At 35.1% G+C, this 27,296-nt stretch overlaps 1 protein-coding gene across 2 annotated transcripts; it reads right to left on the reverse strand.

Moving 5' to 3' along the window:
• On the reverse strand, window positions 1-26,456 carry LOC149783012 (UPF0489 protein C5orf22 homolog). Of its 2 annotated transcripts, none has more exons than XM_089934584.1 (7): window positions 26,249-26,456; window positions 20,051-20,196; window positions 13,585-13,734; window positions 11,179-11,959; window positions 8,388-8,491; window positions 5,314-5,523; window positions 1-323 (listed from the first exon to the last, which is right to left on the reverse strand). In XM_089934584.1, the coding sequence occupies exons 1-7, from the start codon at window positions 26,327-26,329 to the stop codon at window positions 194-196; spliced, it is 1,602 nt and encodes a 533-aa protein (XP_089790710.1). In that variant the 5' UTR covers window positions 26,330-26,456; the 3' UTR covers window positions 1-193. The 2 variants fall into 2 exon arrangements, with proteins under 2 accessions (XP_089790710.1, XP_089790711.1); XM_089934585.1 differs by lacking the exon at window positions 26,249-26,456 and adding an exon at window positions 26,019-26,140.
• Between the last annotated feature and the right edge of the window lie 840 nt (window positions 26,457-27,296).

The following is a 27,296-nucleotide window of genomic DNA, read 5'->3' on the forward strand; positions in this document are numbered from 1 at the left end:
TATCATCTACAATTTAATGCATACCAAAATTGCAATATATATGTTGGTACATTCCAACCGACAAGGGCAATGTGCCTCATTTTGAAAACAAGTTCACAAAAAAGATTAGATGGGCTGACCTACAGTAGGTGCTGATTATAAATATACTGCTTTCACATCAAATTTGGAAATTTATCTAGAATGCTAATGCTTATTATTGTACACTGGGTTCATCATAATCCATGGTGACTGAGATTTCCAGGTAGAGATCCTGTAGTGTCTCCAACACCTTGTTTTGAATAAAGTCCACCTGGTCCTTTGGGCAGTAGTCATCATTACTGGACCTGAAAATAAATGGAGAACTCAGAATCTGTACTTAAGCAACATAATCCACCACTTTTCCCTCTCATATTACCCAATCACATTAATGTTAGGAATTAACTTCCACTACTCCTGAATCTAGCCCTCCTGGGAAGATGAATTCGCAGAAGGAGAAGATCCTTCAACAAAAATATGGAAATGAAAGCAACAAACAATCCCTTTAATTCCTGGCAGAACCTCATAGATGGAGATGTTGCCATGATCAATTTCAACAATCCTTGGTGGGGCCCCGCCTGTTCTAATGTGCTTACCATTACAGTTCACTGCCATCTCACCTCGACTCTTGGGCTCGGCCAATGTGGGTATGTGAGAAAGCTTGCCGGTAGCTTCTCATGGGTCAGTGGTTCTTTCTGTGATTTTCCCAGGTTCTTCCTCCAGCATTTATACTGGCCGCCATGTATAGCCTATTTTGAGCTGAAAAATAATGCTAAACCCGTTGACAACAACAACAATTCTTGGTCAATTACCTCCCAAAACAAGGAAGCTGGGGGCCAAATCACCAGATCTGTATCTTGGTTTGGGAATTTCTTTGATGATCCTTCCAGCATTTAATTACCATGCAGATATGACAAAAACTGAGCAAACTCCATGTCTTAGCTTGTTAAATTTCAAGATGTCAGATTCTTTACCTCAAACTGTCTTGGCACCAGTCAATCGTCCACAGGATTTGCACTGTTCTGGATAGTTCAATAATAAATCTTTTCAAATGGTGCAATCTTTATATCACTGGCCCTGGACTCAAATGTATGAGAAGAGGACATTCAGCTGTTCATTAGGGGTGAGATCTGGATGTGCTTTTACTCTTACTGTTCTTATTCTGAGAGTGATTAAGAAAATAAGGGATCAGACCTCCAAGGTGATTTTGATTGCCCCTGTCACATAGGACAGGACAGGATCAGGGTCAGTGATATACTCAATCTAGCAACAAACATTCCCAGGAAGACTCAGCTCTCAAAAGTCAGCATTGCTGCCAACCTTCCAGGCTCACAATTGGTGAAAATAGGGATAAAAAGTAGTGAATTTGGACATGAATTAGTAAAAAATACCATGACAATAACTCCATCCACTCGGACCGTCAATACTACACTATATCAAGATCGCAATATAAAACTAAAACACTACATATATGCAGAAATATATCTGCATTTCTATTTATTATGGTATTCATAAACTTCACTTGTTCTTGTGGTTATTTATCAAGATATGATACTGTGGCAGACTTGAACTTTCTCAACTGCTTGTTCGTAAATTTGTTTTCTAAACAGTTCAGACTTCTTGCCTGCTGGTTGATATTGGTGACTAAAACTGACAAATTTTCTGTCAGTGATATACAGGGGCCCTAAAGTCTGTCTTATTTTTCCTCACTAGAGAAAATACTCTTTCACTGTCACTGTTGCTGGAGCTGCAGCACTTCTGGTTATTCCACAGGAAAATTTGGAAGCAATTTTCAAGTCCAGGAACATTTGTCGGAACAAATGCTTAGCATGGTCTCCAGCTGATAAAGGTAGATTGTGTTCAACTAGAAAACTCACAAATAATGCTTCAGCATTGGTAGCTTGCAGGTCTTCCACTGATGGCTTAAAATATTCCAGAACTGAAATCTGCGAATTCTTAATTTTTCCAACTTATAGGTGTTTTTTGCAATTGATGTGCTTCCTCACATCGTCTCTGCCACCATGCCTAATACTTCAATTTGTGGCACACTGTGTACAAAAAGCATGATGTATATCAGTGTTTAATGGCAGAATGCACTGCCAATTTTTGATATATTCCAAATTAAACTTCACTTTTTGAGCAATACATTTCATTTTTATTTGGTGGTGAAGACATTTTCAAGATATTACACGTGATGCTGAACGGTAACTCAAATCAGTGTTAGAAAGCTCTCAACTTTGACAGCATATGAAGGAATATAGTGTTTTTACAGTTATGCATGTGGCCAGTTCCTTTCTCTGGCTCTTTGAGAAAATAAAAATGGCACCAATCTGAGGATGTTGCTCCTAGATTTCTGATGCCTTCAGCTATGCAATAGGATAATACTAGAGCCATGCAATAGGATAATACTAGAGCCATGCAATATCATAATACTAGAGCCATGCAGTAGGATAATACTAGAGCCATGCAATAGGATAATACTAGAGCCATGCAATATCATAATACTAGAGCCATGCAATAGGATAATACTAGAGCCATGCAATAGGATAATACTAGAGCCATGCAATATCATAATACTAGAGCCATGCAGTAGGATAATACTAGAGCCATGCAATAGGATAATACTAGAGCCATGCAGTAGGATAATACTAGAGCCATGCAATAGGATAATACTAGAGCCATGCAATATCATAATACTAGAGCCATGCAATAGGATAATACTAGAGCTATGCAATAGGATAATACTAGAGCCATGCAATATCATAATACTAGAGCCATGCAATATCATAATACTAGAGCTATGCAATAGGATAATACTAGAGCCATGCAATATCATAATACTAGAGCCATGCAATATCATAATACTAGAGCCATGCTATAGCATAATTCTAGAGCCATGCAATAGGATAATACTAGAGCCATGCAATATCATAATACTAGAGCCATGCAATAGCATAATAACAGAGCCATGCAATAGCATAATACTAGAGCCATGCAATAGGATAATACTAGAGCCATGCAATATCATAATACTAGAGCCATGCAATAGCATAATACTAGAGCCATGCAATAGGATAATACTAGAGCCATGCAATAGCATAATACTAGAGCCATGCAATAGGATAATACTAGAGCCATGCAATATCATAATACTAGAGCCATGCAATAGCATAATAACAGAGCCATGCAATAGCATAATACTAGAGCCATGCAATAGGATAATACTAGAGCCATGCAATATCATAATACTAAAGCCATGCAATAGCATAATACTAGAGCCATGCAGTAGGATAATACTAGAGCCATGCAATAGGATAATACTAGAGCCATGCAATATCATAATACTAGAGCCATGCAATAGGATAATACTAGAGCTATGCAATAGGATAATACTAGAGCCATGCAATATCATAATACTAGAGCCATGCAATATCATAATACTAGAGCTATGCAATAGGATAATACTAGAGCCATGCAATATCATAATACTAGAGCCATGCAATATCATAATACTAGAGCCATGCAATAGCATAATTCTAGAGCCATGCAATAGGATAATACTAGAGCCATGCAATATCATAATACTAGAGCCATGCAATAGCATAATAACAGAGCCATGCAATAGCATAATACTAGAGCCATGCAATAGGATAATACTAGAGCCATGCAATATCATAATACTAGAGCCATGCAATAGCATAATACTAGAGCCATGCAATAGGATAATACTAGAGCCATGCAATAGCATAATACTAGAGCCATGCAATAGGATAATACTAGAGCCATGCAATAGGATAATACTAGAGCCATGCAATAGGATAATACTAGAGCCATGCAATATCATAATACTAGAGCTATGCAATAGGATAATACTAGAGCCATGCAATATCATAATACTAGAGCCATGCAATAGCATAATACTAGAACTATGCAATAGGATAATACTAGAGCCATGCAATAGCATAGTAACAGAGCCATGCAATAGGATAATACTAGAGCCATGCAATAGCATAATACTAGAGCCATGCAATAGGATAATACTAGAGCCATGCAATATCATAATACTAGAGCCATGCAGTAGGATAATACTAGAGCCATGCAATAGGATAATACTAGAGCCATGCAATATCATAATACTAGAGCCATGCAATAGCATAATACTAGAGCCATGCAATAGGATAATACTAGAGCCATGCAATATCATAATACTAGAGCCATGCAATAGCATAATAACAGAGCCATGCAATAGCATAATACTAGAGCCATGCAATAGGATAATACTAGAGCCATGCAGTAGCATAATACTAGAGCCATGCAATAGCATAATACTAGAGCCATGCAATAGGATAATACTAGAGCCATGCAATAGCATAATACTAGAGCCATGCAATTGGATAATACTAGAGCCATGCAATATCATAATACTAGAGCCATTCAATAGCATAATACTAGAGCCATGCAATAGCATAATACTAAAGCCATGCAATATCATAATACTAGAGCCATTCAATAGCATAATACTAGAGCCATGCAATAGGATAATACTAGAGCCATGCAACCGCATAATACTAGAGCCATGCAATATCATAATACTAGAGCCATGCAATAGCATAATACTAAAGCCATGCAATAGCATAATACTAGAGCCATGCAACAGGATAATACTAGAGCCATGCAATAGGATAATACTAGAGCCATGCAATAGGATAATACTAGCCAATGAGATTAGAGCCTTACATCGGAATGCAACTATTCAGTCTGAGATATTATTGAGGATGTTGGCTGGTATGCATAGATGACTTTTTCATAAGCCTTAGCTTTGTGATGTAACCTCACTGGAAGAAAAATAAATGAATCCAGTGTCCTAATGACACCTTGATTAGGCCAGCACAACTTCCTTGTAGCAATGGCTTTGAATCTTTTACTGCATTTACCCAGAAACAAAATCTCATTAAGAAAATGCCATATGTTATTCCATACTCAGTAGTCGTGTGTGACTAGCTACTTCCATTCAGCTGCTTTCATTAGCTTTATTACCTTTTGCAGGAGGATCCAGGCCATAACATCCTCTGATGGGTGACCAAGGTAGAGGTTAGATGCACATGTATTTCCTCATCTTCTAAACTTTTCCTTAACAATAATACTGTAAATAATGCATTACTTTATTCACTGTAGAAAGGACATTTATGTAATAAATTCTTCCTTCATAATAAACTAAATCACTTAACAATCAAGATTCCCTTCCCCCCGATTCCCGATTGTCCATGAAATTTTCTAACCTGACCCAATGTTTCTTACCTTGCTATAGTTACAATGGTTGGCTTTGGAAGGTGAGACAACAGTTCCTGTGTAGCATCAACTAGTTTTAAGATCTCGCTTTCAGTGCTGACATTGTGTGGAAGTTCTGTATCGTCACATGTACAACCTGCCTCATGCAAAAGGTCAAGGTCAGCAGTCTTCATCCCTTCACAGGTCAGATCTTTTACAAGGGCCAAAATGTCATCCTTTCTGAAAAGCAAAATGCCTCTTTAAGCTTTCTGTCCTCTCAGAGCTCTATTAATTATGGATGTAACTTGTTAAAACTGAATCCTAATGTTAACCACAAAAAAAAGTGTCCTATCTGAGTAACAAATCCAGCTGTTAAAGCTGTCAAATTAAGATTTACTATAGAGTCCAGGTTTGCTAGAGCAAAACAAAAATGGACATGAGTGGCCAATGATGTATTGAACAGAGTTTCCACACACAATAGAGCCTCTGAATATGTTAGATGGCTTCTAAGCTATGTTGTTTATATGCTATTGCAGAGAGGGGCACACAGGTGGGAAACAGAACGGTAAACTACAAAGTTCCTAGATCTCCATGCTGGGACTTTTAATGAGTTGATACATGGGAATGTGCAGTAAACTCTGCCAAATGAACAGTACAAGATGCACAACTAAAACTGTATTCAAAGCCAATGGATTCCCTGTAATTTGCTATTTTGGACATGAACTGGGAACTCCTCCCAATGTAAATTATATCTATGTTGATGAACACCTTTATTTAGTTTTTTTATATTCAGTACTTGTAATTCTGTAACTGCTTCCCTAGTTTACTTTACATAACATACTTCTCCTTTTTGTGGTATCACTCTTGACCCTGTATGATGTTCATGGGTGGTGATGGGGAGGGATCTGAACAATGGAGTCAAGGAGTATATCACTATTTGTTAAAGTGGGTTTTTTTTTTCCTCTTAGCAATTATATTAAAATAATAATTACCATTATATTCTGACAATAATATCTTCACATACTTTTGTTTATCAATGTGCGACTCGTCCTCTTTGCTCATGTCCTTGGGTGGGCACAAGGGATGTGGCCCTCTGTAACATGTCAACAGCTCTTCAGAGGTCAATATATCATATATTTCTTTTTTTTTCAAAGAACGGGTAATTTTGTTGTTTTGTTTTCTTCTAAATAACTGCTCTGTGTCTAATGTTCCATACTAGTTTCATATAGAAAAATACGTAAATACTACACAATACATTTTAATAATTGGGAACCAATTTTTTTAGAATTTGTGGTGGCTACCAAGCACAAGTTTAAAGATGCATGCAACAAACAATTATTTTGGGAGAGAATAAGATCTTCTCAAAAGCACAAATGAAAATACCAACCAAATGTCACTATTTTGCCAACTATGAACATTTCTATCCATGAAAATAAATGAATTCACAGTGTCTATGACTGCTCTCACTCCATTTTGATAAATTTTATATGCCCCCTCATAACATACCAGAAATCAAAATAGTATTTTAATCAACACCTCATATGATATAAGGTCACCACATTTCTGGGATGATCTTAAATGAGTGTTCACTTCATGTCATGTTTAGGAAACGTGCATATCTTTGATATCCCAGTGTGAGGAATAACCACACGATCTTTGAACATCTCAATCTTGCTCCCTGAACTCTGATTTTCACAGAATAATACCTTTCCTTTTGTAACACTTATTCCTAATAATATTCTTTGCTGTAAGAACATATCATAGGTCTTTCCATAGTATGCTGTATGTCTGAGTATACCTGTACACAGTATGCTGTATGTCTGAGTATAGCTGTACATAGTATGCTGTATGTCTGAGTATACCTGTACATAGTATGCTGTATGTCTGAGTATACCTGTACATAGTATGCTGTATGTCTGAGTATATCTGTACACAGTATGCTGTATGTCTGAGTATATCTGTACATAGTATGCTGTATGTCTGAGTATACCTGTACATAGTATGCTGTATGTCTGAGTATATATGTACATAGTATGCTGTATGTCTGAGTATATCTGTACATAGTATGCTGTATGTCTGAGTATATCTGTACATAGTATGCTGTATGTATGAGTATACCTGTACATAGCATGCTGTATGTCTGAGTATACCTGTACATAGTATGCTGTATGTCTGAGTATACCTGTACACAGTATGCTGTATGTCTGAGTATATCTGTACATAGTATGCTGTATGTCTGAGTATACCTGTACATAGTATGCTGTATGTCTGAGTATACCTGTACATAGTATGCTGTATGTCTGAGTATATCTGTACATAGTATGCTGTATGTCTGAGTATACCTGTACATAGTATGCTGTATGTCTGAGTATATCTGTACATAGTATGCTGTATGTCTGAGTATACCTGTACATAGTATGCTGTATGTCTGAGTATATATGTACATAGTATGCTGTATGTCTGAGTATACCTGTACATAGTATGCTGTATGTCTGAGTATATCTGTACATAGTATGTTGTATGTCTGAGTATACCTGTACATAGTATGCTGTATGTCTGAGTATACCTGTACATAGTATGCTGTATGTCTGAGTATACCTGTACATGGAATCAATTCAGCATATTCTACACAATATACAACTTTTAAAAATGTTAAAATCAACCCAATGGATGAACTCAAAGAAAAATCATCTCATAGAATTTCCTGAAATCTCACTGAATATTTCATAAATTCTCAATGTCTGGTAAACTGATTGTGTTAGAAGCATGAACAGGCTGAGTAATTTTGGTTGTTGTTGTTGTTGTGGGGTTTAACGCCATTTTTCAGCACAATAGGCTATACATGGCGGCCAGTATTAATGGTGGAGGAAGAACCCGGAAAACCCCGGAAAGAACCACCGACCCACGAGAAGCTACTGGCAAGCTTTCTCACATGCCCACATTGGCTGAATCTTAGACTCGAACCACCGCAGACAGAGGTGAGATGGCAGTGATCCGTAACAAAGAGCGCTTTAGACCACTTGGCCACTCAGGGCCCCAAGTAATTTTGGATTTGGTGCTGTCATTATGAATGACTCTACATGGACCATGACAATTGTTCTCACCTTGGATGGTCAATAATGGCATCTTTGTCCTTCATCAAAGAATTGAAAACTTCCTTCAGGGAGAACAACTGCCTGTGCCTCTTCTGTACACAAAGTTCTACATCCTGATAGAAGAAAAACAAAAACTATTTAAACTGCAACAGTCACATAATCTACAAACCAAAATAAAACAATTAATTTTCATTAAATTTCTCTGAAAAAGCAGCATGTGTCACAGTTTGATGTAAATAATTTACTACACAGCATTTTACTTGATTAAGGACTATTCCAGTAAAATATACTTCTGACCCATGCAAGGCACATTTGTTGTGTAGAATTTTGTATCATTTTCATGCAAACTCTTTGGGCAATCAGAATATAATTTAATTTTTTAAATTTTTTTTAAAAATGCCTTCACTGGAACAGTTCAAAGGATCACCGTTATTCATCAGGTTTGATGTTACCTGTGTTATGTGTATTGAATCTGTGTTGTTAGATTTTTTTCTCCATGATTAATTGCTAGGTATAATTGTTCACTGTGTATCTGACCAGTAACATCTATTTTGTAAACAAATAATACACAGTTAACTCCTCTCAATAAGCATGGGTTAAAAATGGAAGTTTATCTGGTTCTGGGTCTAGGATACTGGAATCCCTCCGTGCAGAACCTGTTGAACCTGATGCTTCCCATGTTATTTATTATAATTTTAGAAACAGATCTTAAAAAACTTAGAATTTTCTAGAAATGAACTTTGAACCTACACACTGGCTCTACTTTTGTGAGTTTTTGTTAATATATTATCTTGTTTACTTGAGAAATTACTCATTCGTGCAATAACATCAGAAGCAGAATCCTTTGTATTGTTGTGTTGTTTTTGATTTGGTTGGAATCATTTGTTCTGATTATTATTCTCTGGAAAGTACTCAATAATATCCTTTGACAGAAACATTAGTTTGGATTAATGGTGAATTTAAACAAGGACATCTTGGATTAAATTATTGTGATTCATCAAAATACTGTCGGCATGTATCCACATCACAGGCCATTAAAGGCACATCAACACATTCAGTACTGGATCTTATTTGGAATATCACTGGAGTTTACTTTTAATTAGGACTGGTGTTAGAACATTTTGGACTATTTTGGACACTTGATTCACAATAATGTAAGTTCTTTTTAAATTTTCACTTTGTATTCTAAGGAAATAAATTAATTGTTGAATTTTACAAACCTTGTTGGTTTTTGCTCTTTTCTATTAGTTTAAGACAAAGAGTCATAATACTTGCATAAGAGTCCTGTATCCATTTCAATTTTCTACTGAAACAACATATTTGACAAGTTTGAAAAGAAAATGAATCATGGATAGATAATACTAATATTAAAGCAGTAGCAAATCCAGAACCCTAAATGACATTTTTCAGTACATTAAATAATTACATATATCAACATTTTCTTTTTCCTCAAAATGTGATTTAGCTTGAATTAATATTTTATGTTAAATTTGACATTATATGGACTCCACATTCATTTTCAGCAAAAAAAACTGGCACAAGCCATTAGAATATCAGGACCCCTTACAAACAGCTGCCAGACTTTAGGCACTGAGGCCCCAGATCTGCTGCCTTTAGGCACTGAATAACAGACATACTAAGTTCCTTTAGGCACTGAGGATCAGACCTACTGCCTCTAGGCACAGGGGACCATACCAGCTGCCTTTAGGCAGAGGACCAGACATGCTACCTTTAAACACTGAAGATCAGACCTACTGCCTCCAGGTATAGGGGACCAGACCTGTTGTCTTTAGGCACTGAGGACCATACATGCTGCCTTTAGGCACTGAGGACCAGATGAGCTAATGATGACCAGACCTGCTGCCTTTAGGCACTGCAGACCAGATGAGCTAAAGATGACCAGACCTGCTGCCTTTAGGCACTGAGGACCAGATGAGCTAAAGATGACCAGACCTGCTGTTTTTAGGCACTGAGGACCAGACCAGCTGCTTAAGTCACTGAGGGCCAGACCAATATATTGGGAGAAAGAAAATATATATATGAAAAACTCTGACCCTCCATGCATGTTTTGAGCAGTGCCTCGGACCTAATCACAATCATCTGACTTAGACCATTCCCATTCAATCACCTTACTGTAGATTTAATTGAAAGTGACCTCCATCAATTCCACTCATTTAGTAATTTCGACACATAAATTGGTCCAACTTTCTTGATGATTAAAAAAATTTCATTGGGTTTTGAAATTCATGGTTACAGCAGCGTCAAAGCCACATGAATTAGTATCCCATCACGATAAGTGAACTGACAGTACACATTACATAGGCCTACGTCATGGAAATCTTAAAGCTTTAGTTTTATCATTGATACTTCTCCAAACAGATGACCCCTTATGACCTTTGCCTCTGCCTCTTTCAGCCATAGACAAATATGTGGACTGATTACAATTCACTAAAGCAAACAGGAGATAAAGCTATACATGTTGATACCTAGTGAATAAAGTTCTGAGAGACTTGTGACCAATAAGTCCCACTTTCATTATACTCTATATACTCACTTATAAAACAAGTCCAACTACAAACTGCATGGATCCAGATCTGCCTTCACATAATGCACCAGCAGATCTGGGTCTGTGCAGTTTGTTAGGAGTAATCAGTATAACAAACAGCATAGACCCTGATCCTCAGGCACATTATGACACAACATATAGGATCTAGGTTGTTTGCAGTTGGACTTACTAAATAAATGAGTATAAACTGCATTTTGTTACAGGTGAGACAAATACTGAGATTAAATGACAAACCTCATCTGTATCTCCATCTGGTTTGTTAAAATGGTAGAGATCTTTTAGTGTCAGATACTGTTGTGGACTGTAAATCTCCTTGAATGGATTCTTGGTAGAGAAGAAATCTAAATCTATGTCAAGGATAAAATGTTTTCCATCAAGAGATTCCATGAAATTCTTTAATTTTTCAACAGTCGGAGTCGCTGCATTTGAACCAGTGTCTGCCTCTGTATCATTGGTCACATTATCAGAAATAGATTTTAATGGGTCCACTGTTTCTTCACAGTCAGTTCCTCTTGACTGGTTGTCTGCTGAATGGATACTGTTATCACCTTCTGTGTCATCATTCAAGTGTCTCTTTTGCCTCTTTAGTGTGATTTCTTCTGTATTACTCTGGTGGCACAATCTTTTATTGCCATGATTCTCACTTTTAAAATCTTGGACGTCTGATTCTACTCTCAATTTATCAATGCATGAGTAATTTGACAATGGATATCTACATTCTTCAATAGCACTATTTTCTCTAGCAACATATTCCTCCTTTGCATGATCAAACACGCTTTGTAACTGAATATTTTTGCCACACTTTGATGAAGTTGATTCACAATTCAAAGAACTTGAAGTTTCCTGTAATGGATGGGTCTCTTGAGCCTCTTTGGATACTATATTATCCCCTCCCACCTGCCAATCAACTGGAATGACCGTTTTGATGGTGAAAGTCAGATTCTTCTTATTTCTGAGCTGATCTTCTGGTACATAGAGAGTTTCACTAACAAAGTAACTCTCTTTACAGGTTGTCCTGAAAGACAGAGATGAAGATTTAACTGAGATTTCTTCATTTGATGCAAGTTAGAAAAGACTTGTTTTAAGCATGCCTGATGTAAGATGAAGTCTTAGGATAAACTTGACACCCAGCTTGCATCAAAGTTTTATCCAAGAAATCCATGATGAATGATACTTCTACTCTATATTTTTTATCTGCATACATAACAAGTGGAAGACGGGCTTGCTAGGCTTGTTGTGGGAGAAATACCATAAACAGACCATGTGTTCATCCTTCCCAAAATTCATTTAAATGTCAAAGAATGTATGGTCACTTATTTCAAAACAAATAAGCAGGTGGACATACAATGGATATTAGCTACTGGAATGTTATAAGTACTGATAGTAATTTTTTTTAAAAATTCAGCATTTATGGAAAGCATTAATACTCCAGGATTCCACTATATCAGGGGTGCACAACCTTTTTCAGCCTGGGGGCCAGACTGCAGTTTCTAAGACCACTCGAGGGCCACAAACACTAATTTCTTTAATATAATCACTGTTCATGGGCCAGATTTCTGTGTTGTATTAATTTACCCTGAGGGCTAGACAAAACATGTTTGCGGACCAGATCCGGCCCGCAGGCCACGGGTTGTGCACGGCATAGTTACTGTATGTAAAAAAAACTTTTTTAAAGATATTGTGTCACTGGCCTCTGGGGAACACAATTAATCTCACAATAAAACAAAAGGTTACAGAGACTGCCCCAAGATATTACACATTTTAACTTAACTTGAATTATTTATATCTGATTAGCTTAAAACATGACATGACCTGTCATTCTATCATGAATGCTAGCTCTTACATGGATAGGATTTGCATGTCATCTAAATTTCTTTAAATTACTCCACTCCCCTTATTTCAAATCATTCAAAAAACATATAACATGATAATACAAAGAAGGACTAATGTTAATTAATTGTAACAATAAAACAAATACTTTTATAAATTAGAGATCAAAACAAAGCTGGTACTTAATTAGGTTCTCAGTAATGTTTACGGACATAGCTGTGATGGTAAGGTGACACTACTGACATTTGGCATTTATTTCTTAAATTGCTGCCACCAACAAGCATTACTGGCATTTTCATGGATCAAAATATCATCAAATATTGTTATTTACACTGTACAGAGAATTTTCTGGGTACAGAAAACTTACCAAAACATATTACCTCTTACTAAACATTGAAAATTCCATGATGGTGACAGATGTTTAGGCACAAACTTACTTTTTCAAAACTAAAACAAGCGGTATATCAAAGATTCATTTACAAGTTTTGATTGTGTTTTTTTCATTCTGCAAATAGGGGCTAAGACTTTTTGTATTTTCTACCAAAATAAAAAATGGAACCCACACCTTACCCTGCATAATAAACAGACACAATTTTTCCAAGCGCAATTTATCATCCGAGAGGCATGTGTGTATAGTTTAAAATTACATGCATAGATTTTGTTCATAACTTGGCCATTCAGCCTTGGGGCAACAATGCGAGCATGGACAACTCCAGAGAAAATGAAAAGAAAATATAATACTATATGAAATGGAAATAACTACTGGTATCTGTAATACATGTAATGCCATGACAAAATGTCGATAAATACCTGATGTAGCCTGTCTTTGTGCACTGTCCGACATAAAAAATGATGGTCTTATCTTTGAATTGTTCACACCAGGGAGGTTTTAGCCAAACTACATGATTTATGTGTCCAGCATAAACTGCAGGCAGAATCCAGTTCTCAATGCTTGTTGACCTTAATGGCAAAAACATTCAAAAATATTAGAAATCAATTCAGAAACTAAAGTAACAGTATACAGCCACTGAATCTTCAAAATGTGCTAGTATATCTTATCACTGAATCAATCAATATACATGTAGGTCATAGTATGTGACTGAAAAGATAATGATGCAATCTACTTAAATTACTTAACATTTATAAAATGACTCAAGGAAACACTTTCTTGTCTTTTAATATTTTAAAAACACTTTCTTGTCTTTTAATATTTTAAAAACACTTTCTTGCAGATCATTTAATATTTGAACTGCTTCCCAAATACATCAGGCTACTGATCAATTTTGTGTGGGACTGATCTGCGGAGACTGTGAATGTTGGTAAGAAAGTACGAAAATAGTCCAAAATAGACCTTTCTCATTGAAATACATCCTCTCTCATTAAAATAGTCCACTCACTGAAATACCAGCCTCTCTCATTAACATGTCATTCCCTCTCATAAAAATACATTCTTTCTCATTACAATACCATACCCTCACTGAAATACCATCCTCCCTGATTAAAATAGTAATCTCTCAATGAAATACATGCTCTCTCATCAATATAGTACTCTCTCTGAAATATTATCCAACTCAATGAAATTCCATCCTCTCATTAAAATACCATACAGTGATACCCACATTGAAATACCATCTCCCTCATTAAAATACAGCCCTCTCTTTAAAATACAATCCTCTCATTGAAACACTACCCTCTCTCATGGAAATACCATCCCCCCTCATTAAATTAAAATCCTCTATCATTGAAATACATCCTCATTAACATATGGTCTTCATTAAAATACCATTGCCCTCATTAAAATACAGTCCTCTCTCATTAAAATGCCATCCTCTCTCATTAAATACAGTCCTCTCTCATTAAAATGCCATCCTCTCTCATTAAAATATGGTCCTCTCATTAAATACAGTCCTCTCATTAAAATACCATCCTCTCTCATTAAAAGACAGTTCTCCCTCTTTAAAACATGGTTCATGGCAGCCATAAAAGTGATCCAGATTATTAATGAGGCCATTTTATACTGAGGCAAGTTCCCAGAAGGCTTGATCATAACAGTACCTGTTGTTCAAGTGTTGTATGATATTTAACTATATTTAGATCTTACCGATAAAGAGCTAAAAGTCGACTGAAATAATTTCAGACATAAAATAAATGTTACAAGCTCCATGCAAGTGGCAAAGCAATAAATTCTGGGTCCCAATCAAGACTTAATCCTGAGACCCCCTTCCAATAAAAAAAAAGCTGGTTGGTGGATATTTCGAGCCCGCATTTGGCCTGTGCCCCAAAATACACACACTGATTTTATGACCTTACCTATGATCATAGACTCCATTAATTTGTTTCATATGTGCAGGGGAGGCAATTCTGGTTGTACCTGTTATTATTCTCATTGCCCTGAGTTATATTTTCTAGTTCTTTTTCCTGCATTATACAATTGTCCAAAATATGGTCAGTGTAATCAAAAATTGGTAAAATATAAAATTTTGTATATTTGTTTCCAATGGCAATAAATATGGTTTGAATTTAGAACTTTTTATGGAGTTAATTTCTCAAAGAAATATATTTAATATCTGTGTGCCAAGTGATATCACTGGAAATGATGCTCCCAAATATTTGTTCTGCTTAATGTATTGTACTGTATACTTGTTTCATTTTTTAATATAGAATGGTGGTTTTATTTTTTAATTTCATTATATTAGCACTGATTCACCATTATCTGGATTGAATGTAACCAGGCATTCAGGGATTTTTTCAATATCCGAGTTTAACCACCTAAGATTTGACCATCAATTATATAAATATACAATGCTGAATCATCAGCAAAGAATCTAACCAATGATTCACAATAATCACTGATGAAAATTAAAAATAGTTAACTGTACTAAATTGGACCCCACTGGGACATCTGCATTGATGTAATGGACACCTGAAGATTTAGAATTTGTAATAAACAATACATTTCTTCTTAGTAAGTAACATTCAAAAACTATGATAACAAATTTCTATGAACACCAATACTTTTTAGCTTTAAGAGGCTAACCATTTATGCCAATTTCAGCTGAAAGCCTCACTGATATTAAAGAAAAGGGTTAAAACCACTTTGTCTTGGTTGTGTAAAATTCTGTAAATTGAGTGTGTGTATGTGTGATTAGGATTTTTAATGCAGCTTTAACAATTTTCCAGTCATATTGCTATGATGTCTGCAGTATAGCAGTTTATAGTGATGTCTAGCACTGGGGCATAATGCTGCAGACATGTAGCATGATGTCTGACCCAGTCACATTATCCTGACACCAGTCCGACCAGTCCTAACACTAACCTCTTCTTGCTGAGCACCTAGCAAGGCAGCTGTTAGTAAGATTTTTGTAAGTCTTAAGTATGACTCAGCCAGGGTTCGAACACAAGACCTCCTGCTTCTGAGGTGGACGCTCTAACCACTAGGCCACCGGAGCAGTCCTGTAAATTGAGGTGGTGTTGAGTCACCAGGTGAAAAACCTGACTGATTATGTGAAATGATAATATGTTGTGCAATGTAGCTGTATATATACTTATATACACACTTATCAAAAACTTCTGACAATGTACACAAAAAAGATGTGGGACAACAATTACAAACAACAATTTTGGAATCTCCCTTATGCACTGGCATTATATCTGCTAATTTCCATTCATTTGGAAACAATAAAGTTGTGCAATTGTTTAAAGTAATTTTGGATGCATTAAGTCAGATATACATGTTTTCAATAGATTTGAACCTACTAAAACGTAACATTATCCTCAGCTATAGTAATGTTATCAGGAAATGAATGAGATAAATAGGGGGATGACATGATAGAGAGGATGATATGATAAAGAGGTTGATAAGAGAAAATGATAAAATAATGGAGGATCAGACGAAAGTGGAGGATAAGATAAATCTCAGACCAAGAATGTTAGGTAATCTTTCAGTTTTTAAAGCTTAATGTTCACAATAGAAATCATTGGTCATCAGTTATAGCATTGAAAATCAATGATTTCATGTCTTTTTGTTTTACTTCCCTTCAATTTCTCTCGATTCCACCAGTAAGTCAGGTTACCACATGAAGAAGTGATTCATTCCATCAGTAGGTTATAATGACTACTTTTTGACTTTCATATCTCTGTAATAACCAAGTTTCTCTATTGCCTTTAAGAAATCAGTACCTGGGGGTTTAAGTAAGTTTTGCTTCATTATGTTATCATTGTCTCTGTCTCTTTAATTTTCTGATTTTATTATGCATCCGCAGTGTTTCCCCTAGGTAAATTTACAATGGTGCCACACCATGCTGTTCTTCAAAGCTGACCTATATAAAATTATTTTAAGTTACATCAAAAACTACATTGAAAAATAATTCAAAACTGTACTGCATATAGTCACTTATAAGATGATTCCAAATGCAAACAACATAAAGATCGGCTGTCATATAATGTAATCAGTAGAATAAACAACAATGACCCTGACCTGTTGGCACATAAAGTCTATGTTCTTTGCTGTTGAACTCGACTTTTAAGTAAGTATATACAGTAGTAAAGAGTTGGAATAACACTGTACTGATGACATAATTCATTAATATATCAAACACTGCCATGCTTCCATGCACATGAGAATCATTAATGAAATTTTTACATCAAGGCAACCACAAATGTTTGCACACAGAAAATGGTGGAACAAACCTGTAGCCAGTCTAAACTATGCAAATGAGATTGAAATTATGTTATTCCACCATGGAGTTGGGGGGAAGCCAAAGCTTTTCAGCACTGTTATGACTCTATGGTCATAAAATAAATAACAGAAAGAAGCAAAACCAGGTAGTTTAGTTAAACGTAACAAATAGTTTAATTATCAAAGTTATAAAATGAAATAATAAGAGGAGCATACATTATTAAGAATTGATTCCAAAATAACCGTCAAATTTTCTATTCAAGTCCAAAAGAATCGAATGTTCCTAACGAATTTCAGATCCTCAAATGCACTGGTCTGCCAACAGTCCTGATGTATAAAAAATGTTCATGTCAAAGAACTTCTCTGAACAATTCACAATAGTCCCAGAATATTATTTTAGTAAAATGAGTACTTTGTAGTTCCAATGAATAATCTAAACAAATGTTTCCTCTCAAAACATATCCAAACATAACATAAAATATGTCTGAAGATTGATGTTACAATGAAAACATAAGAACTAAGACTGACCAAAATTTCAAGCTCATGTACTTATATACAAGTATAAGGGGTGAAAACACATGTTATGTGACTTTTTGCAAATATTCCACATCATAAAGGAACCCACCTGACCTAACCCATCCAGTGGGAAATAAGTTCTTCTAAGAACCCACCTGACCCTATCAGCCACTGAGAAATAACATAACAAACGTCTTATTATTATTTTTATTATTAATGGTCACAAACACCTACATCAAAAAATATTTATAGATCCTATGCTATCAACACTCTTAATTTCTTTAAAAAAAGAACCTATACCTGCATGCAAAATTTAGCAATAGACAATTACTACAATTTACAGACATTAATAAAATTTACAAAAATAACTGATGTACATAACAACCACATCTATTTCTGCTGACTTCATGGGTGAACAGCATGTAGATAAAAACGCATCCATAAATTGTAACCAACTCGTTAGATGTATGCTTAGACTTAGATATGAGTATGAACTTAGCTAACCGAACAGTGAGTATAAACATAGCGAAATAATGTACTTGCTTAACATTCCTGAAGTAAAAAAGAAAAACAATAATAAACATGGTGAATCCTTTTAGAGGAGATTTCTCTCAGGATAAATCATAATATTTACAGTTCAAATCATGGTCAACCATACCAACAGATGAACTATGTAAGCATTGTTTCAACCATATGGTCTTACCTTAAGTAACAGAAAAGAGTGGACAGCAACACAAGTTTTGTAAAAATCAACATTTCATTTATTTCCCTAGAATACAAAGTGAAAATTTAAGAAGAACTTACAGTACATTGAATTAACTGCAAAATAGTCGTAAAAGTTCAAGTTCTATCACAAGTCCAAATGTATGATATTCCAATTTAATGCCAGTAGTATTCCAAATAAGTTCCAATATTGAATGTGCTGATATGCCAGTAGTCTTAAGCATGCAAGTGTGCCAATGGCCTGGAGTATGATGATGTGCTAAGTCATTTGATGTATCACAAAAATATAATCCAACAATGTCCTTGTCTGAATTCACTATAATTCCAAATTATTGTTTTAGTCCAAGATTGAGCACTGTAATTCCAGTGAATAATACTTTTTAAAAGAAATTAATCCACCCAAATCTGAACACAACAATAAGATTGATTTTGCTTCAGATCATAATGCAAGAATAACTAATTCTTGGGTAGACAAGATTATATACCAATCTACTATGTCGCAATTATCATTTTCTGAAAATACTGTCACTTAATGGAATTTTCCATTGTCAAAGTTTCTAAGGTAAGAATCAAGACTATAAACACTTTGACCATTAATAATGATCTGAATATTATATCCACAATCATAGAATTTTTTTAGCTATGTATTCTGTTGCTTACAAAAAAAAATGTCACTGATCAGGTACACTATGAACAAGGTAAAATGTAAAATACAGGTACAAATAACATACAGTCATTAAGAAAATCCAACAAATAATACAGATTAAATACACATAACAGGATATTGATACTTTATAATTCACTGCTATCAAGTTGAGTTTTCAAGGCACAGATTATACACAGAAAACACTATGAATAGCATCAATAATTGTTATTCTTCTTAAGCAGCAAAGGATTTGTAAAACAAGGTCACTGTGTCTGTAAGGGTGGTTAATGTAGGTTGCATGCTAATACAAAGTTTATTCAGCTTATCAAATCCTTCCTTCTTTTTAATGTAGATGACTCTGTTCAGCACTTGAGTACCTTTTACTTTCCCATCCTTTTTAGAATTCTTGCTTGCTTGGTAATCCTAGCTCCTGTTTGTGTTAAGTCCGCATTTAAATATATTTTGAAGAAAAGTTTGAGGATTTGTAATTTATACCTTACTTTCATAATTTCCACACACTTATGAAAATCCACAAACTGAACCAAGATATATATATTCAATTTTTTGGCTTACACCTCGATTCTTTTAATTGTATTTGATGGAGCAGTCTCCATGAGTGTTATCAATATATTCTCTGTGGGAATTTCTAATGATACTAAGGAAAAGAAATATTGTTATAGTACTAGCAGTAGTAGTAGTAGCAGTATACCTACTCATAAAGTAGCTCCTTGTGAAAAACCATGTCAGCATCAAACTCAAGGGGAATAAGCATGTCTGGATGGGAATCAAAATGGACCAATGTCAGATTCTCCACAGGAAGATGGCGTGATGCTATAGCTCTGTGAATGTATGGTATCACCTGTAACAATGCAAACTGAAACTGACTTCATATGTACATCAGTGAATCTCTTATTACACAGTTTCTTTCATTACCACAAATTTAACCCAAAAAGGAATTAAGTATAATATCACAGTGACTGTAGTGGTCCCTCCCATCATAATATTACCTAAAACCCTATGGCCCATTTGCCCTTTGGAAGACTGTCAGCTGGCCCAGTCTGACACTGAATGCATTTTAGACTATAAATGGCAGCCCTCCCATCATAATATTACCTAAAAACCCTATGGCCCATTTGCCCTTCAGAAGACTGTCAGCTGGTCCAGTCTGACAATGAATGCATTTTAGACTATAAATGGCAGCCCTCCCATCATAATAATACCTAAAACCCTATGGCCCATCTGCCCTTCAGAAGACTGTCAGCTGGTCCAGTCTGACACTGAATGCATTTTAGACTATAAATGGCAGCCCTCCCATCATAATATTACCTAAAACCCTATGGCCCATTTGCCCTTTGGAAGACTGTCAGCTGGTCCAGTCTGATACCGAATGCATTTTAGACTATAAATGGCAGTCCTCCCATCATAATAATACCTAAAACCCTATGGCCCATCTGCCCTTCAGAAGACTGTCAGCTGGTCCAGTCTGACACTTAATGCATTTTAGACTATAAATGGCAGCCCTCCCATCATAATATTACCTAAAACCCTATGGCCCATCTGCCCTTTGGGAGACTGTCAGCTGGTCCAGTCTGATACTGAATGCATTTTAGACTATAAATGGCAGCCCTCCCATCATAATATTACCTAAAACCCTATGGCCCATCTGCCCTTCGGGAGACTGTCAGCTGGTCCAGTCTGATAATGAATGCATTTTAGACTATAAATGGCAGACATACCTGGCTCTATCTGATAAAAACTATTCTAATTTAGACAAATGTAATCAACAGCAAATGCAGTGTTAAATCAATCATATTTTGAGGAGATGGAGATGTACATTATGAGGTACTGGCATGTGATATAGACTCTAGTCAAGTTAAAAATATAAGTCAGTACATATAAACTAACAAGGTCAAGTTCTGTCAAATTTTAAGAAATAAAGTTTGCAATAAAAATATCATAAAATGTTGTTGTTGTTGTTGTTCTAGGGTTTAACGCCATTTTTCAGCACAAGATAGGCTATACATGGCGGCCAGTATAACTGGTGGAGGAAGAACCCTGGAAAACTCAGGGAAGAACCATCGACCCACAAGAAGCTACTGGCAGGCTTTCCCACGTGCCCACGCTAGCCGAGCCTTGGACTCGAACAGGCAGAGGTGAGATGGCAGTGATCCGGAACGGTGAGCACTTTAGACCACTCGGCCACTCGGGGCCCCTAAAATGTACAATACTAAACAGATTAGGTGATTTAACATAAAATAGTAATTTAATTATAATTTTAATCAGAGACTGCCTACAATACAAGGAAAACAAAACTGAGTTTCAATAAAGGCTTGAAGATTTACACTAACACACTGTCAAATTATTGGTGTTTCAATGCAAATGGAAGCTCCCATCAAAAACAAGCAGTCTGTTTTCAAAAACAAGCAGTCATTTTCAAGAACAGTCTATTTCAGCAAAAACTTTGTTTTCTACATCCAACATCTGCAATGTCTAGTTATATTTCTGACACAACTTTAACAAATAAAATAAGAGGAACTCTTGTGTATATGTGTTCAAACAGATGCAAGTCCAAAATTCATGGAATTATTTAGATTTTTAATGATGGTGAACTATATTACATCTGTTACTTGAAAATATAGACTGGCCCAAGCAGATATGTTGACCTTGTTGCTAAAGAAACTTTCATTTAATTTGAAACATTGACAAGTTGATGGTGTTTGGGACCTCCTGGCAACAATCAGGTTAGAAATTATAAATCAATGAATGAAATGACTAAGCTTTATGAATTTTTCATATCCTTGATGCCTTCTGTTTTTAAAATCATTAGGGGGTGGGGGTACAAACGATATGGTATGAGAATACTAAAGCAACTGAAAGACTGCAATGGTTTACTTGACTAAAATTGGTTTTCTGTAAAATAAAAAGATTTATTTTTGATCTTCAATTGATGAAATCTATATTACAAACAAATTAGTCCGTTTTATCAATGTTATACAAAACACAATGTTTAGTACACTGAGTTCACACTCCACATTTCTGGCTCTTGGACATTTTGACACCAAGGACAATTCAACCCCAAAGACAATTTATTGTGTTTATGTGTGGTCATATAACAATGCGACATGGTCAGTGACTATTTTGTTCTATAAACAAGATCAGTCAAATACAACGATGACCACTGGGTCTGCCGTTGAAATTTTATACACAAAAGAAACACGTGTCACTGCATGCAAATTGTGAGGATTTATAATAATCAACAACGTTAATGGTTAAAGAAGAAGTTCATTTATGGTACATAATTAAAAGAAGAAATATATGTTTTAGTTCAAGTACCATAGGAATTATCACTCTTTTTAACAAATCAATATAATTTTGTTGAAAACATATACTAGCTAGTAGCTAAGTAAGATGTAAGAAACAAAGGTATTTAATCGCTTTTGTCATTCATACCTCGTTAAGGACCCATGTGATTGAATACTATGTATTAAGCCAAGGAACAGAATGCCAACTTCGAAGGAAAAAAAATTTAATATGTAAAAGTAAAAGTCATACTCTTTTATTTTATTGATAATCAATATGTTAAGTATTATCACGGATAAATGATTTACACAAATTTATATACTTAATATACATGTGAAGATTGAATTTTCAATGAAGTTTTACAAAGTACATCTTTTTATTGTTGTAACTTAAATTTGTATCATTTTAAAAAAGATTGTGATTGTTGCTTAAATACAGCAACACGTCTCATGTATAAAAATACTGCAAAATCCCTCCTGTGTTAAAAAAAATGTTAGCAAAATAAGTAAATCAGCACCATGATACAAGATATATCAAAATAGATTTTGCGAAGGTCATGAACTGTGAAGTCTAGAGCTGCCAATCAAAAGGGCAATTTATGGAAAATGGAAGGTGCTATCAAACAAGTTTGGATGTTTTCGCAAATCTTCCGAAACAGGTCTTGTCATTTTTCTTAACTCCAAAACACAGGAGTGAGTCCAGTATACCCTTATATGGAAGTGAACTCTCATTCCTCGACACTCGAGATCACTATAAGTAAAACCACCCAAGTCTTTGGTAACAGTTTGGTTCAAGACTTATCAGCATTCGTCTTACTTTCTACAGGTAAGAGAAATTACGTACTACATTTAAAAGATTTTCTTTTAAAGCCATAGTGGAATAATTTTAGTGTTTTACGACATTAGATTTTATTTATTTTAGAAATGATTTAATTCTATGTCGAAACAGTTTAAACCTTTTTGTTTTCTTTTTTTTATATACTACTAATCATAAAATATATATTTTGTTTTGGAAAGTTAAATATTATTATATTATTAAGAATTTATATGTATCTGTAATAGTAGCATTGATTTATTATAAAGAAAATTTCTCTATTTGCTTCATGCTCAGTAATAATTAATTTATAAATAAATTATCTTTGAACTTAATATTTTGGTATTTAAAGTCAAACATTTAATATTTTACAATTACTACAAAAAATTTTGGTGTCAGTCTGAAACATTGAAATTAGAAGAATTTTGTGTTAATCGTTAACTTATTTCTTTTTTTAATTATTTACATTATGTTATAGATAAAAAATCTAGAACTTCATGAAGTTGGTAAACTAGAAGGAATATAATAATTTCATATGTATTTTTTATATCTAAAATGCATGAATATACAAGCCTTATCTATTCTAAGTTCAACTCAGAAATAAATAAATGAATGAATAAATAAACAGGTACGTGTAAATATTTAAGAAAGGAAACTGACAGACAGAATAAAAAAGAAAATAAATCCTTATCACAGATGTGATGCTGCCATTTCCTGTATCTATTACAAGACAAAGCAAACTGGAGAGGCCTGACAAGACTATAATATTTTACACAAGGATTAAACACTATTGTCACAATTAACACAATTCAGTGAGTGTTATACTAAAATATATCTGATTGAAATGTCACAATATAAACTTTACTTACTATAAATTAATCCAAAATTTGCACACAAGCATACCAAACACATTTATTTTAATGCTTAGGATAAAAATTCACATCTAATGAATATTTTTGGCTCTTTATACAAATTTACAGCATGTGATACATTTAATTTTCATATCTTTTTCTTTTCTTTCAAATTAGCATGCATTGATTAACTTAAAAAGTGATGTTAATTATAATTAACAGTTTGTTTTGATTCTTTAATTGCAGACATCAATGAATAATCATATGACTAGTGGGAATGACCATTAAATGGGGGCACGCACCAGTTATTATGTACTTTTGAAGAGTGACATATGTAATGTGAAGTTGTCTGCATTTGAAACATGCACAATGGAAAGAATAATGGCATAATTCTATGCTACTTTGATGTAATGTGGCTGTCATTTCTTTGGATGTAGTACTTATGGAAATTGTACATGATCTAACCACACTGGTAACTAAAATGACTGCTCCATTGTGCTAAAAAAAAATCAGCCTGAATTAGTCTAAAGTACACTATCTTTAGCACCTATTAAAATAGGAAAAATGAATTATGACCAACTAGACAATACCAACTTCTGAAAGTGCAATGGATGAATTAATACATATATAAAATGTATACTACATATATAAAATGTAAACAAAGTTATCATCTCTTTATTTTTACAATTAATTTCTGATCCAGGAAGTAAAAATGACCAAGCTGGGCTAGCAGTTTTTGGAAGATGAACATATGTAGTAAGGCCAAGCTGTATACTCTATAACCCATATTACACTCATCAACCATACACCAGAAAAAAGGAAATTAAAGGTTCTTTGAACAATACCTAAAATATACAAGGTCTTTTTTAAATAACCAGTATAACCAGTGAGGAAACTGGGGGAAATTCTTTCTCTTTAAAATTCTAACCCTATGCAAAATACGAAACTGTAGGGTGCCACCTATGCAGTGTGGTAAATTTTTTTATTTTTTTAATTCAGATTTTTTATTACAAATGTACAGTGTATAGTACATTTGGTTTCTTTTCATTCAAATTAGAGTTCATTCATTAACTTAATAATAGTGACTTCATATTATAATTTTTACATCTTTTTTCAGCGAATTAGCAGTGTGTTTGTTGTTCTTGTTGTTGTAGGATTTAATGCCATTCGTTAGCACAAGATAGGCTATACATGCAGCCAGTATAAATAGTGTAGTAAGAACCTGGGAAAACCATGGAAAGAACCACCAACCCACGCAAAGCTACTGACAAGTTTTCTCACAAACCCAAGATAGCTGAATCCAAGACTCGAACCCACAATGACAGAGGTGAGATGGCAATGATCTGTAACCGTGAGCACTTTAGACCACTCAGCCACTCTGGGACCCGCAGTGTGTTGGTATCTTCTTTAATTGCAAACATCAATGAATAATCGTATGATTAGTGATAATTACCATTGGCAATGTGCTAGTTATTGTTTTAAAAGTGCATGAATTGGGGTCAAATTGTCTTAAGACTTTTTTTTGGGGGGGTCGGAATGTCTCCTTCTCACATTTGTTACTATGTCTTAGTATTATTAATTTGTAGAACTACTATACCTCCCAAACCCTTTTGATTTGATTGACCAAAATTATTTCTTACTTCATTTTGAAATAGAAAGAGCCAATTATATCAATTACCGAAAGATAATAAAAGTACCACACACGCAATTCCCATACCTTTCAAATTAAACGGTCGGTCCCTCTGCCACCTGCCAAGCTACCCACACAGGGGCTTGTGTCGTTGCTTACAATTAACTAGTCATACATGTACTGTAGCTATTATTTAGTACATGTATGACAGGTTAACTGTATGCAACGATACGAACCCTGTGGCTACCCATGGAGAGGGGAAGTGAAATAAAGAGATATAATACAACATTAATAAAATACTCCATGAATACAACAACCTCATTGTGATCTTCGACGACAGTCACCGGCAAATGCTTATACTTTCTCAATTTCGTTATCTTTTCCAGTTTACAGCTCATGTTCACTTAAATACACTGTACATTAAAAATCTAACAATCGGAATACCGCTCGACTATTTCCATTAGTGTGAAAGGCAGCCTCGGATACTGCTGTAGTAATACACAGAAATGTAACGGATTTAGTTTTTTCGATTCAAGGGGAGTGCATCACAAATCTTGCGGCAGAAAGAGCCGATATATTCCGATTGTAACTTTGTCTCCTTCCGCAATCATACAATTAGTGTCAAATATAGTTCGCAACAGCGCGATTTACGTTCGAGCTTTCTTTATCAACTTCATGAAGTGTGTGTGTGTGTGTGTGTGTGTGTGTGTGTTATTTGGATTTTTAACGTAACGTTTACCAGTTTTTCAGTCATATCGATGTCTGCAGAGTAGCAGTTTATGTAGTCCTACAACGTAAGACACATCACCCAATATTGTTGTTCTGGGGGCTATACAATCCCGTTATTTGGATAATAGGACACATCACTAAAACAAAACAACATGTGCTATGTCTTACATTGTATGACTAGCAGTTTATAGTGATGTCTAGCTCTGGGGCATGATGCCGCAGGCATGTACTATCATGTCCCACCCAGTCACATTTCTAGCTCTGGGGCATTATGCCGCAGACATGTACTATCATGTCCCACCCAGTCACGTTATACTGACAACAGGCCGACCAGTCCTAACACTAACTTCTTAAATGCTGAGCGCTAAATGAGGCAGCTGCTAGTACTATTTTTATAAACCTTTGGTATGACTCGGCCGGAATTCAAACCCGCGAACTCCCGCGTCCGAAGCGGACGCTCTACTTAGGCTGCTGTGACACGTATGTCCAACACCACGATCTTCCAATTCCATTATGAAATGAGGAAGTATCAAGAGTGCCGCAGTCCCTCATACTATAGCATATGTCTGTGTGGTCATGCATGCACATTTATTCTAATTTAATTATCTATTAATTGTTGATCGAAACCTTCATACT

This window comes from Sinohyriopsis cumingii, chromosome 15 (assembly GCF_028554795.1).
Source record: "Sinohyriopsis cumingii isolate HCF-2022 chromosome 15, ASM2855479v2, whole genome shotgun sequence".
Lineage (NCBI taxonomy): Eukaryota > Metazoa > Mollusca > Bivalvia > Unionida > Unionidae > Sinohyriopsis > Sinohyriopsis cumingii.